Raw genomic sequence first — 14,393 nt, 5'->3', positions numbered from 1 at the left:
AGTTCATTCTGACAAAAAAGTATGTGAGTACTTGACTAACTTTTTTTTCACCTCTTACTATTTTAACCAGAAATCAGTATTTTCTCTAAAATAAATCTGACTTCTTTGTAAGTGTGGACAAGATTTTTAGACTCCATCTATAGATCTGTTGGCATTTCAGCTCACAGAAGTTAGTTAATAAAGAGAATGACCTTTGGTAACATGTACAACATTAATTCCTTTTGCATTTACTCTCCAAAAAATGGCAGGCTTTCATGGAAACTCATTTGCAAGAAATTCAATATTCATTCACAGGGAAGAAAGAGCATCTTATATGGAGCAAGCCATATAGATATAGATATAGATATAGATATAGATGATATAGATAACTCCAATAAGAGTCTTGGGTATCTATGTTATAAAAAAAAATGGAGAGGCTTAAGATGATTGCTTTATTTGGTAGTTCTATTCCACAATAATAATGACTCTACTCCACATTCAAACATGTCTACTTCTTAGAATCAAAGCTATACATTATTTTGACATACGAATCCAAACACATACATATATGCATAAAAATAAAATGGGCTATACACATTAAACTTTTGAATGAAATATTGATTTATTTTTTCTAAAAACATTCACAGTTCAGCTTATTGTAATATATCTAGCACAACCAATTGAAAAGTATTGTATACATTTTTCTATTACTGTATAACCGATTACTCCCAACTGAGCACCTTAAAACAACGTCCATTTTTTTAGCTAATAGTTTTTTAAGTTTTGTAAAATTCATGTGTGGCATGGTTGGGTTCTCTGTTCAAGGTCTTATAAGGTTATTATCAGAGTTTCTGCTTGGCTACTCTGTTGAGGTTCTACAGAATAATCTGTTTCAAGTTCATTCAGTCTATTAGCTGAATTCAATTCCTTTTGGTTATAGTCCTGAGATCCTCTTCTTGCTAGCTGTCAGGCAGGCATCATTCTCAGCACCTTGAAGCCATGTGCATTGCTAGTCACGTAGCTCCTCCAACTTTAAAGTTAGCAAAGGAGAATTTCTTAAGTGTTAAATCTCTCTAGCTTTGGATTTTTGACTTCCTTTGTTTCTGAGCTCTAGACCGTTATATACATCACCATCACCATCATGATGATCATCATCATGGTTTCCAAGGGTCAGGTTTCTTTTATTTGAGCTAAATATCTCTCCCATTGTGTTCTTGCTATTCATGAATCAGGAATATGTGTTCTTGCTACCCATGGGACTTTGATGTCCTTAAATTTTTAGTAGCACTCAAGAAAATCCCAACACATACTTTGAGTGAAGGTTAAACCTTCTGTGGCAGGGAATTCCTAGAAGGATCAATAGAATCTCATCCCCAATGCTTCGATAAGTTCTAATGACCTCCAAGTATGGGACACCTAGTCCAATTTGGACTGATCGAGAAGATATTCAGAAGGATGTGAGCCCTCTGCTGGATAACTGGATCCACAGGCAGAGGTAATCAAGTGAAAGAAGGAAGACATTCTAGATAGAAGAGATCGCATGGTCACAGCTCTGAGACAGGAAAGAGCTGTGTGTTTATGGAAGTGGGAAAGAGTCCTTCATGGACATGATTCTGATCTAGGTATTATGCAGCTCAATCTCACCCCACATGGAGGAATAGATTTGGGCAGATTGCAGGATGATCTAGAATGTTGTTACCAGTCTGTGGAGAATATGACAAGGGCATAGGCATAGGCAGGTTCTCAGACCATGGGTAACAGAAAAGCAATGCATGGCCCCTCACCTCAGAGGGAATAGATGGCTCACAGGGCTGCCAGACCAAGATCACTGACAGGCCTTGGCCTGGGGAACAGGCATGAGCCAAGTAATCCAGCTGGCCAGGGGGCGAGAGTGAGCTACCAGCAAGGGGGATATGATCAATACCCTAAACAAAGGGCATCATCTGTATAAATAATATTCCTGACTCAGGTCTGGCTGGTTCTGAGGAAATCAGAGAGACGGTATGCAACCAAACTCTCTCATAGAAAGGAAGTAGGCTCCAATGGCTTCGAAAGGATTGGGCTAGAAAAAGTGAGGAAAGCCAAGATAGGAAGGATATAAGGTATATGGTGGATCTGTAGTTTCAGGAAGAAGCGCCAATAATTCCCTTGTAGAAAAATAATAATACTTAACCCCTCATTTATCTAAATTCTGGAAGCTTCAGTATCCATGTGGACGTTTAGAAAAGTCTGTGAAGAGTTTAAGAGATCTCAATATTCCTAGTTGCAGCTACTTATGCCTGGCTGCCTGGATATAGTAGGAGCTGATGTGCTTCAGCAACAGCTAGCTCCAGCTTCCCCTTCCCCAACATCTCAGTGTTCTCACTCATCCCTTGATTGTTATGAAACTGACTGTTAAAAATGCATACTAATACAAGTTTTTCAAAAAGTCTCAATTGTCCATGTGATGACCAAGAAAAAGGTCTTAGGAATCAGATGGAGAATTTCCTATCATCAATAAAAGGCAGAGAAACCCCAAACTATATTTACTAGTCATTTTTCATAAAAAGTCAGAAAGATACTTGATATTGTTTCCTCTATGAAGCTCTCTTACTCCTCCCTAGTATCCTTAAGAAGTATGAAACAATATCTAAATCATCAAATTCTTTACCTGTTCTCCTTTCTCAAATCTTGTTTATATTCTATTTTTAAGATTTTTAAAAATATCCTTTTTGATGTGCTAACTAGGTTAGTCTATCACGCTTAATAAAGACTTGAATTTCCAAAGGTGCCTTTCTGAAGCTAAGCAAACAACTTGGTTATGATAAAAAAAGAACAGTGGAAGCTATGTATTAGACTTTCCTCCAGTGAATTATCAGTAAATTGCTTGTATTATTCAACTGCAGATTCATACATTAGAGATTTCCAATATACAAAACAATCAGGCTTAATGAAAACTGACATTTTACAGCTATCTGGCAAGGAGAAATAATTAGGTAGTGTCATCTGCACTTAACACTATCATTTAATATGTATTTTACACAGAATTATTGATTATGTATCACGGCCTGAGAGCTAGGGATACAAGATATCGTATAAAGAATCAAAAAGTTGTCAGGGGATAATTTTTCTGTCTACTTTGGTACTTTAACATGTGTTCCATTCAAGATACCTTGGGCCTAAGGAAAAAAAAATCAGTTCAATCAAATCAAATGAGGAAGGGGGAAAGTTTTTAAGGATTAAAAAAAAAAAAAAGGTACAACCTCTGAAATGCCTCATTCACAGGTGTCTCATAGGTACAACCTCTGAAATGCAGCCAGTCCTAATGATAAGTGAACAGGCTTGTTTGTTTGACTTTCAGGAACAACATGGTCTCTCTGTTGAACTACTTTCTCTCACCACAGATAATCCGCATAACCCACACAACCACCATCCCCTACTGCCTACTATCAGATGTCACAGGTTCTGGGCCACTTATTTCACATCCTCAAGAGCAAGACCTATTTCTTATAGATCAGTCACTGGATGAATCAGATTACCTGTTTCTGATCCAAGCAGAAGCTTGTAATTAAGGCACTGGATACAACATGGTCCCCTAGACCTGTGTCTACCAGGGGACCATGTACAGTATGCAAAAATACACAGAATGATAGAAATATGAATTGAAAAGGTATCTGACCAATAGTGAAACAATGGATTTCAAAGCAAAATAGATGTCAATTTATTGGTGTGTATGGACCTAGAAACCTGACAGTCTTAGCTTCTCAACCTTTAACAAAAACCTTTTCAAATATGTACAACTGCATGTACTGAATCAAATACACATTCATAAACATTGTTTTTCTCCCTGCCTTCGTCTCACCATCTTCAACCAGTCAACTTTCTGAAAACAATTTCAAGTAAACACAACTCACTTCTCTTTTTTCTTACCCATTCTGCTTTGGTTAATTTGTTTTTTTGGCAAGTCTGTTTAAGGGATCACAATGTACCTATTTGCAGCTACTTATAAGCTAGGTAAGTGGAGGTGGATATGTTTCCACATGTCCAAAATGAAGTTTTGCAATAGAAAATGATATTCCATCCACGTAAGCTACTCTAACAAGAATACAATGATATCCATGTAGATTTACCATTGTCAAAAAAGAGAACAATATTAAAAGACTGGTGGCAAGGAACTCAAACTGGAAATATCCTGACTACAAATTTACTCTTACAATGATAAAATATTTTAGAGCAATAGATATAAGTACATTTTAATTCTTTTGTCACACCAGGTGGCTAAGGGACCGCCAAAGTCATGCTCCTGTTTCTGAGCAGAGTGGCTATAGATGCCAGGTCTAGGAATCCCCACCCTACTTCCATCTGCAAGAGGACACGTGACTGGTTCTCACCAATGGATTGTGGGTACAGTGATGCAGTTGACAATGAGGTCACAGGGGGTAGTAGAGCTCTCAAGAGAGAAGTTGGGTCCTTAATAACTGTAGGAAGGAAAGCAGAGAAGCAGCCCCTGACTACCATCCACTGCCTCTGTTGCATGAATGAAACACAATCAGCTTTGTATTAAGTCAGTATAATGTCAGAGTTGACTTGCCACAGCAATTGTTTCCTTAACTAAGACAACTCCCTAAAAATGTAAAATCTCAAAAATATAATGTATGACAAGGTAATAGGAAAGTACAATGCATTACTGAGAAATGAAAGTTGTCATAGAACTTTGTTTCTTTCACTCACATTATATATTCATATTCACACACACATACACACATATTTTTAAATATGAAAGCATGGTGCTAGGGTAGGTAATTTATTTTGTGGTCAAATGACTATGTTTTGTTTTTAAACATTTCAGAACCTCAAACCAACCCCTAATTGAATAATTATTCTATCTGTGAATTAGAAATATTTTTACACAAGAGAATTGCATCCATGGCTGACACTTGAGGTACAATTTTGCAACTTAGCATTGTATATTAGCAAACAATACAGGTTACATTGAAATGTTCGCTCTTTCATTTCAGACACCTGCAACTCTGGATCATTTAGAAAAGAAGAACCAAACTGAGAGACTCATATGGCATCTCCTGATTTCCAGCAAGCTGACTAAATGCAAAGCCTTCCTTTGCATAAAATTACACATGATTTGCATTCGGGGCAAGTGTTAATTTTGTTAAAGAGTTTCAAGAACAAATCAGGCCACTTTGGACACCTTTTGAACATCTTAAATCAGATTGGTTACAACTCCCTTCCAATATCTCACTGAATGTTCCAATTCCACTGCCAGGTTTGTAAGGAGAAGATAAACACCACAATTTACTTTCACTGGCAGCTCAAAGCACAGAAGTGTAAGGAGGCAGTGTGCCCAGTACCTGATGCTGCTCATGCTGCCCGTCTCTGATCCAAGCTTGCATCGCTCCAGTTGGCTGGCTACGATCTGGCGTTCTGCCTCCAGCTCTCGGGTCAGTCTCTCAAACTGTAATTCCTGAAATAAAACCACCAAAAAAGATTAATTCTATCATCTATTTGAAAAGTGGAATTCATATCAAAATGACGTGATGGTTAAGGGGAAAAAAAATGCAATTTGCCAAGATGTCAAATTTGAGAAGTAGAGGATGTTGTTGGGAAATCAAAGAAGGATTTGCAGTTAGGACATACGTGAGTATGTATCACAGTTCTGGGACTTGCTGGCCCCAGGGCCTTTGGTGGGTTCTTTAATCTTCCTAAATATCAGCTTCACCATCTGTAAAATGGGTTGACAATACTTTTTCCTAAAGTTGGTGTGAGGATTCAGCAAGACGTTGACCATGAAAAATTAGTCTGTGCTATTGTTTGGCAGATGGTCAGCATCCAACAGATATTAAAATAAAATTGTAACATTCAGTAAAATGTTAAAAGAAACCGTTTTTCTATCATTCAGAATACTGTGATTATTCCATATTGGCCTTCTGGCTGCCTCTCTGTACTAATTCGATCCTAATATTACATATGGTAGACTGAAGAGAAATAACGCTTAAACTTACACTTCTGTAGGCTCGAAATTCCAACAGAATGCGAATGATACTGATCCTTTATAGCCTAATTATGTGAATATGCTTCGAGATATTTGCTGTATGGCCGTAAAAAAAAAACAATTAATGCCATGAAGAATGCTTCTACAAATCTGCCTGAAATCCACTATTAAGGATCAATTTAATAAAAAATAATTCAATCAGTATGTCAAGCATCTTAGCTGTTCCAATTTTATGATTTTTGTACCATATTTTAATCTTTGTATTTTATTTTCTCATGCACTTAATTTTTTAATAAACATAATTATAGCAAAGCATGTATTTTAACTAAGTTTCCAGAAGTTGTTACACTGTCACATTTAATCTCTTTAAAAAATGAATTAACGGCACACTTACATTTTGGGTATGGGAAAACAAAAATGGTGGAAAATACTGAAAATACAGGTCAGTGTTGGAGAATTAAAACTCCCAACATTGCAGAGATCTGTCTTCCCAGAAAAGATGAGTTTATTTTATTTGCTAGCCTGAGACACTCTTGAGTGATACCTTTAAAAAGTAGAATCTGGTGTGTCATCCACATATATTAAACATTTCCTTGCTCTTTTCCATAAGAGCAGATTTCTTTTCTGTTAACATTATTTTGGGGGAACTAAGTAAGAAACATTTTACAAGGGGTGCCTGGGTGGCTCAGTCAGTTAAATGTCTGCCTTTGGCTCAGGCCATGATCCTGGGGTCCTGGGGTGGAGTTCTCTCCCTCTACTCCTACCCCAGCTCCTACACAAGAACTCTCTCTCTCTTTTTCTCTCTCTGTCTCTCAAATAAATAAAGGAAATGTTTTTCAAAAAAAGAAATACTTTACAAATGAAAGCTCAACTTTTTCCTTTCGAGTTCTAAAACTCAGGAAGCATGTTGTGGGAGCTCACATCTTTATTCTTACATATTCTGAAGGGAAGCAAAGATTATTTGTAAGGAACAAATACCAAGACCTCTGCCCAAATGCATTTTGTGCACCTAATCACTTCTTCTCCCAGCATGTTCTACTGTTTTTTGGTTGTTGCTGTTGTTGTTATTGTTGTTTTTGGCAGTTCCTTTCCACAAAAAATATGCAAGTTCTAGAAGATTTTCATTTCCAGGCTTTATATTTTATCTCAAATCTGTGTAACAGAAAAACCAAGCTATACCTCTGTATTGGTATCACCTTAAAAACATATTTAAAGATCATATGGAATTCCCCATAGGTAGATGGAAATTCGTTGCGTGTAAGTACCTGAAGTATTTTTAATTAGTTGCATATTTGCGCCCATTCTAAGTAGCCCAATACGATGAGATAAGGCACAGACTGAATCAGGATTCACAAACCTTAGGCTTCTGCTAGGACAGACACTGCCCATGGGTGTGCTTGCTTACGGTCATGGCCTCACTGTATGTTTCCTCCATATCAGAGTCATGGAGCCTGGTGACAGGAGACACTTTCTCATGTGGTTGCCTTCCAAACATAGAGTCACAATTTCCAGTGCTGCGTATCACTTTGTGTGCATCTGTATTTCCATCTGGCATCATTCTTCTGTCTGAGAGACTTCCTTTAACGTTTTTTGGTGATGAATTCTCTCAGCTTTACAGACTAACAACACTATTTTGCCCTTATTTTCAAAAGACATTTTGTCCTCTCGTTTGCATTGTTTCTGACAAAAAGCTATGGTGTTCATGTATTTGTTTCTTTGTCTATACAGTGTCTTTTTTCTCTGCCTCCTTTTAAGATTTTCTCTTTATCTCTGGCGCTGAACAGCTTGATTATAACATTCCTTGCTATAGTTCTCCTCATGTTTCTTACACTTGGGGTTCAATGTTTCTTACACTTGGGGTTCAGTAGGCTTCTTGGTCTATGGATTTAGTTTCCATTAAATCTGGAAAATACAATTTTTTCCTCTTTCCCCACTAACATCCCTCCTTCAGTGATTACAATTACATGTATATTAGGCCACTTGGAACTGCCCCACACTTCATAGATTCTTTTTTCTTTTTAAAAACCTTTTTCTCACTCATTGTTTCATTTGAATAGTGTCCATTGGTGTAATCATTCTTTTCCTCTGCAATGTCTAATCTATCCATAACCTTGCTGAGTATATTTTTATCTCAGACATTGATGAATTAAACACCCATAGAAGTTTCACTTGGGTCTCTTTAATATCTTCCATGTCTCTAACTTTATGAACATGGGGAATAAAAAAAAAGAACATGGGGAATACACATATAGAAACTGTTGCCATGATTAGCTAATTCTCGCATATGTTTCAATTGACTGATTTTTCTTTTCATTGCAGGTCCTATTTCTGCTCATCTTCATGTATGATGATCTTTGGTTGAACACAAAACATTTTTTTTTTTTAACATTTTGAATTTTACCTTCTTGTGCTCTGGGCATATATTCCTATAGATACTTTAAGCTCTGTTCTGGGACACAGTTACCCGGATGCAATTTAATATACTTGAGTCTTGCATTTCAGATTTGTTAGAGAAGACAGAAGAGCATTTAGTCCAGGGCTAATTACTCTACTTTACCTAAATGGATTCTTTTAAGTACTCAACATCCAATGGATTATGAGTTTCCCAGTTTGGCTGGTAGGTGTCGGCACATATTCCTAGCCCTGGTTGAGCACCAGGTACTATTTCCTCCCATCCTTTCAGATGGTTCTTTCCCTGCCCCCTGATGGTTTCCTTATATAAACAGGCTGCTCAGGTCTGAACTCAGTAGCAGAAGAGGACCCTCTATAGATCTTGAGGGGGTTCTCCTTCTGAGTAGTGATTGACCTTCTATTTTGCCCCACAAATTCTTCCTGGACTGTCTCCCCAATTCAGGGGTCCCCTGGACTCTGCAGGTCCCTTTTCTATGCTGTTGTAACTGAGGAAATTATAGGCTCATCTTCTTTGCCCTTTGTGTCTCTTAGGAACCACCTTTGTTCACTGCTTAAAGTTCAGACTCTCAAAAGCTTCATATTGTCTGTGTGTTTGTTGTTTCAGATGGGAAGGTAATGCCAGTCTCTGTTACTCTATCTTAGCTGAAAATGGGAAGGTTTTTAAGAATTAACAATTTTCCTCTGTGACTGATTTGTAAAAGCATATTTTCTGCCATATTTAAAAACTCATATTAAATGAACTACTACTAACCAGGCAAATACTTTTGCTTTTACATGTTTTCTTCTATGTTGTTTGTTCACTGTTCACAAAGAGCTACTTCTGGGTTACTCGTCTGTTTTATTCACATGATGACTTTTAAACTGAACTGACATTTCTTTATTAAGGAAATGGGTATCAATATGTTGACTTTTTAAAATGTCCATTCAATATATGTTTTCTTTGTCATCCTGTATATGAACCAAGAAAGTAATTAAGTGAATCTTCCCCTGTGCTGTGCTAAGGAATACATAGTAAATGTCAAGGTCCCCAAGGAGCAAGGAAGTTTCTCGTCTTCATCTAAAATCCTGCTTTATTAATATCACAATACAAAACAAAAATAAAATTGGAAACTTTTTTTTATTGAGCACTTACTATTGAGTGCCTAATTTCTAGGACCGTATATAAGGCAGAAATTTTTCCTGCCGTATCGCCAATGTATCTAGTGTCTACAGCAGTCCTAGTACATAGTAGGTGTTCAATAAATATCTGTTAAATATATGTGTCTGCAGGGAGCTAAGTGCTTTACACGTATTACCTTGTGTATACATCATAACACTGCTGTCTCCTAGGTTCTTTTGTTGTTGTTGTTGTTTTTCTTAGTTTAAAAAAATGTTAATTAAGGTAAAAAGCTTAGCCTTGGCCAAGAAGAAATTCTTCCTTCAAAAGCAGCAAAGAGAATGAGAAAAAGGATGACATTCAAAAGATCTGGACATAGAGAAAGGGTAACACTGAAGAAGCTAATTAATATTAGATGGAGTAAATCTTTCCTGTATTTTCAATTATTTTGTTTGAGGCCATAGCAGTCCATTAATATAGAGGTCATGTGATACAACTATAAACTATGAATTTCATTCATATTCATATTAAGAATCATTATTTAAATATTTTTTTTATTTCTTTGAACTCTAGAGACCAAGTTCTGAAATGTCCTCTGCCTTTTGCTCACATTACAGTCATTTCTCAGGAGGGCTGTTCTCACCACAGCATATCACTGGGGTTGGGAACTCTCAGGACATTAGTTGGGTCTAGTGTGGATTTTATGCCTGGAATTGGAAACTGATATTAGAATTGGGAACTAGAAGAGCTGCAACTGTTGTCAAACTCAGAGACTCCTATGGCCTAATGGCATCCATGGTATCATCTAGGGCATTCATCACAATAATGAATGAACTTCCACTCCATGGGGGATACTTAAACTGTGGTGTGGTTGGAAAGATGATATTCTCCAGTTCTAACTCAGTTTGCCATTAGGATGACAGACCTCTCAGGATTGAATAATTCTCTCTTGGTTTCTTAGAGACTTTGAGGTAGAAGAGCATTTATGAGAAAAATATTGAGAGTAAGGCCAGGTGGGTACACAAGAAATCAATTGGAAAAATAAAAGCATGTGGATATATTTAGCAAAATTTGTAATACTTGTTGAAAGTGAATTTGTGGTATTAAATCAATTCAGCGAAGGTAAGGTTAAGGAAAGATAAGAAGAGTGAAGAAAGAGGCACCTGGGTGGCACAGTTGGTTAGGAATCTAACTCTTGGTTTCAGCTCTGGTCATGATCTTGGGGTCATGAGACTGAGTCCCACATCAGGCTCCATACTCAGTGTGGATTCTCCTTGACACTCTCTCCCTCTCCTTCTGCCTCTCCGCATGTGTTCTCTCTTTCTCAAATAAACAAATAAATCTTTTAAAATAAAAAAATAAGAGTGAAGAAAGATCTTTGAAGGTCTTGGATATGGAGTGTAGACAGAACAAAAGAAGCCAAAATAAATAAATAAATAGAAGAATAATGGTGGGACAAAGACCATTAGCATGGCCTTCTCCTGGGCAGTTTCACTGCAGAAGTAGTGATGTAAATCAGGCTCTAAACTGTGATGACACCAAAAGTAGCAAACAAAAGCAAAAACAGACAAGCAGAACTACATCAAAGTAAAAAGCTTCCTTTCCTTTTAGCAGAGAAAACAGTCAACAGAATGGAAAGGTAACCAACAGAATGGGAGAAAATATTTAAAAGGGTTAATTTCCAAAATACATAAGGAGTGCATATAACTCAGTAGGAAACAAATGGCAGGGGCAGCCCCAGTGGCTCAGTGGTTTAACGCCACCTTCAGCCCAGGGCCTGATCTTGGAGACCTGGGATCGAGTCCCATGTCGGGCTCCCTGCATGAAGCCTGCTTCTCCTTCTGCCTCTCTCTCTCTCTCTCTCTCTCTCTCCCTCTCATGTCTCATGAATAAATAAATAAAAAGAAAAAAAAAAGAAAAAAAAGGCAAAGTACTTGAATTGACATTTCTCCAAGCAAGACATACAAATGGCCAACAAGTATATAAAAAGGTGCATAATATCACTAACCAAGGAAGTGCAAATCAAAACCAAAATGAGGTATCACTTCATACCTGTTAGAATGGCAGGTGTGAAGTTTTCTTTTATTAAGAAAATAAAAGATAACAAGTATTGGCAAGGATATAGAGAAATCAAATGCTTATGTGCTGTTGGTATGAATGTATAGTGCAGCCACTATGTCAAACAGTATGGAGGTTCCTTAAACTATTAAAAATAGAACTACCATATGATCTTGCAATCCCATTCCTGGGTATATATCCAAATGAACTAAAATCAGGATCCAGAAGAGATATTTGCACTCTTACATTGATTGCAGCACTATCTTTTTTTTTTTTTTTTTAAAGGAAGAGGTGGCGGGGGTACAGAGAGAGAGAGAGAACCCCAAACAGACTCCACACCCAGGATGGAGCCTGATGCAGGAATCGATCCCACAACCCTGAGACCATGACCTGAAAATTAAGAGTTGAAAACTTAACCAACTGAGTCACCCATGCGCCGTTTTTGCAGCACTATTCACTGCTAACACATGCAAACCACTTAAATGTACAACAGACAGCTAGACAAAGAAAATATGGTAGATACAAAAGAAGAAATTTACACCATTTGCAACAACATGGATGGATATGGAAGACATTATACTAAGTTCAAGAAGTCAGTTACTAAGCCAAAGAAGTCAGTTATAAACATAAAGCACGTGGCTCCATTTATATGAGGTGTGTGCAAGAGTCAAACTTATACAAGAAGAAAACAGAATGGTGGTTGTTGCCAGAGGCTAGGAAGTAAGGTGAAATAGGGAGTTGTTGTTCAATGTCTCTGACTGTGCCACACCAGAACTAAACTTATTTGCAAACATTCCAAGCCCTGAAAAATTGTTGTACCAGTCTCCTACTATTATGTTTCCCAGTTTCAAAAACATGAGCCAAGCATTTGAAACTCTTGAACAGAAAGCAGATGAAGTCCTTGATTGCTAGATTAACCAAAACACCAGATGAATGCAGAAGTGAAGATAAACCAGCTAAGGAGATACTAGGTGGTTTGGTGTTTTTTGTTTTTTTGTTTTGTTTTGTTTTTAGCATTGAATGTCATGTATTATAATTTAGCACTTTATTATAGATAGTTAAGAGGCTAGAGAGAGAAAAAAAAAAGACAGAGAAAGGCATTCCAGATCAGAGAAGGAGCAACAGACAATGCAGATAAGCCAAGGGAAAACTGAATGAAACAAATAAAAAATGCACATGTCCACACCACCTGGGGTACATTCCTTAGAAAAGAAACAGAGAAAAATGATACCTAATGGATATACAGCAAATGGTTCCTTAATGAGGAAGCAAACCCAGGACATACATTTTCATTATTTTATATCCGCATTTTTATGGCTTTCTAGTCTTCCAGAGTCCGTGCTTTCACCACACCCAGAACAACACTGACACTTAGCAGCAGACCAGAGGCGATTTAAGAAAGGTTCATGTTCATTCAAAATGAACACAATCTTGTCACTATCATAAACAATCAAGTACAATTACAAAACTATTGTTCAATGGGTATAGTGTTTCAGTTATACAATATGAACAAGTTCCAGCAGTCTGCTACGCAACATGGTGCCTAAAGTTAACAATTCAGTGTTGGGCACCTAAAAATTTGTTAAGATGGTATATTTCATGGTAAGTGTTCTTATCACTAAAAAAAAAATGAATAAATAAGTAAAAGGGACACAAACTTTTGGAAGTGATGGATATGTTTATCACCTTCAATTTGGTGATAGTACCGTGGGTGTATGCATATGTTCAAACTCATCAAATTATGTATGTTAAATACAGGCACCTTTTTATATCAATTATGCTTAAATAAAATTGTACCCAAAAATGGTATTCAGAAACTGTCCAGAGAAATTGGGATTTCATGGGAATTAACAATAGGGTATGGATTAAAGGAGACCTCTTTTGGTAACAGAAGTTTAAAGAAAAAGCAGTGTTAGAAAACCTATTACCTTCCCATTATGTGTAAATTATCTTGTTTTAGGGATAAAGTTTTATAAAAGTAGCAGATATATGATACCAAAGTTCAATAAAATTTACTAAGAGCCAGATCTAAAGGATATTAACTCCTAGAATAGCACATGGTTGAGTCACATAATATATTAGGATTGTAAGAAAAATTAACATATACTTTTATAACTTTTTCCTAATAAGCCTAAATTAATAATTAATAATTAATTAAACTTAACTAAATGAAGTTTATTAAGTATTTTCAAAAGGATAAAGGTAGGGATCCCTGGGTAGCGCAGCGGTTTGGCGCCTGCCTTTGGCCCAGGGCATGATCCTGGAGACCCAGGATCGAATCCCACATCAGGCTTCCGGTGCATGGAGCCTGCTTCTCCCTCTGCCTATGTCTCTGCCTGTCTCTCTCTCTCTGATGACTGTCATAAATAAATAAAAATTATAAAAAAAAAAAAAGGATAAAGGTATATAAAGCCTCTTGAGGGGTCTTAGCTAAGTTAGTGTAAAAACTGAAATCAGAAAACACATACTCATAGTTTCATTAATTTCATCAATAAATAATTTACTTAACATCGTGCCATAGCATCAGTTGAGACTATACAAGCTGGGTTTAAGGAAGTGGAAAAATTTAGACTGAATAGTGAATTCAGTAAACATGAGTTTGCCTTAATTTTACTAATACTAGAAGATGGAAAAGAGATGGGACAGATGTGGAGAATAGAGAAGATGGATGAGCTTCTAGGCAGTGGAAGACATTTTCTACAGAGGAAACCTGATTGCTATAATCCAATGACTTAAGATTCAAATTTACCATGCCAGCCACAAGAAGTGGGAACATGGACCCAGAACATATCCTGAGACTGTGTAGACCACACATGCTCAGGCATCGAGAATTCTTGGTCAACCTCCTCTCCTGTTGAAGTA

At 37.0% G+C, this 14,393-nt stretch overlaps 1 protein-coding gene across 9 annotated transcripts in view; it reads right to left on the bottom strand.

The window, feature by feature from the left end:
- The window catches only part of CTNND2 (catenin delta 2), a 913,511-nt gene that overhangs the window by 572,144 nt on the left and 326,974 nt on the right, over positions 1–14,393 (bottom strand). For all 9 annotated transcript variants that reach the window (XM_038583305.1, XM_038583308.1, XM_038583306.1 and 6 more), the window contains one exon: positions 5,325–5,437. In XM_038583305.1, the coding sequence (XP_038439233.1) occupies positions 5,325–5,437 (113 nt within the window). The remainder of the gene's footprint in view (positions 1–5,324; positions 5,438–14,393) is intronic.

Source organism: Canis lupus, chromosome 34, assembly GCF_011100685.1.
Source record: "Canis lupus familiaris isolate Mischka breed German Shepherd chromosome 34, alternate assembly UU_Cfam_GSD_1.0, whole genome shotgun sequence".
NCBI lineage: Eukaryota > Metazoa > Chordata > Mammalia > Carnivora > Canidae > Canis > Canis lupus.
Note: the sequence above shows the minus strand (reverse complement) of the source record. Positions and strands in the feature narration are given on the sequence as shown.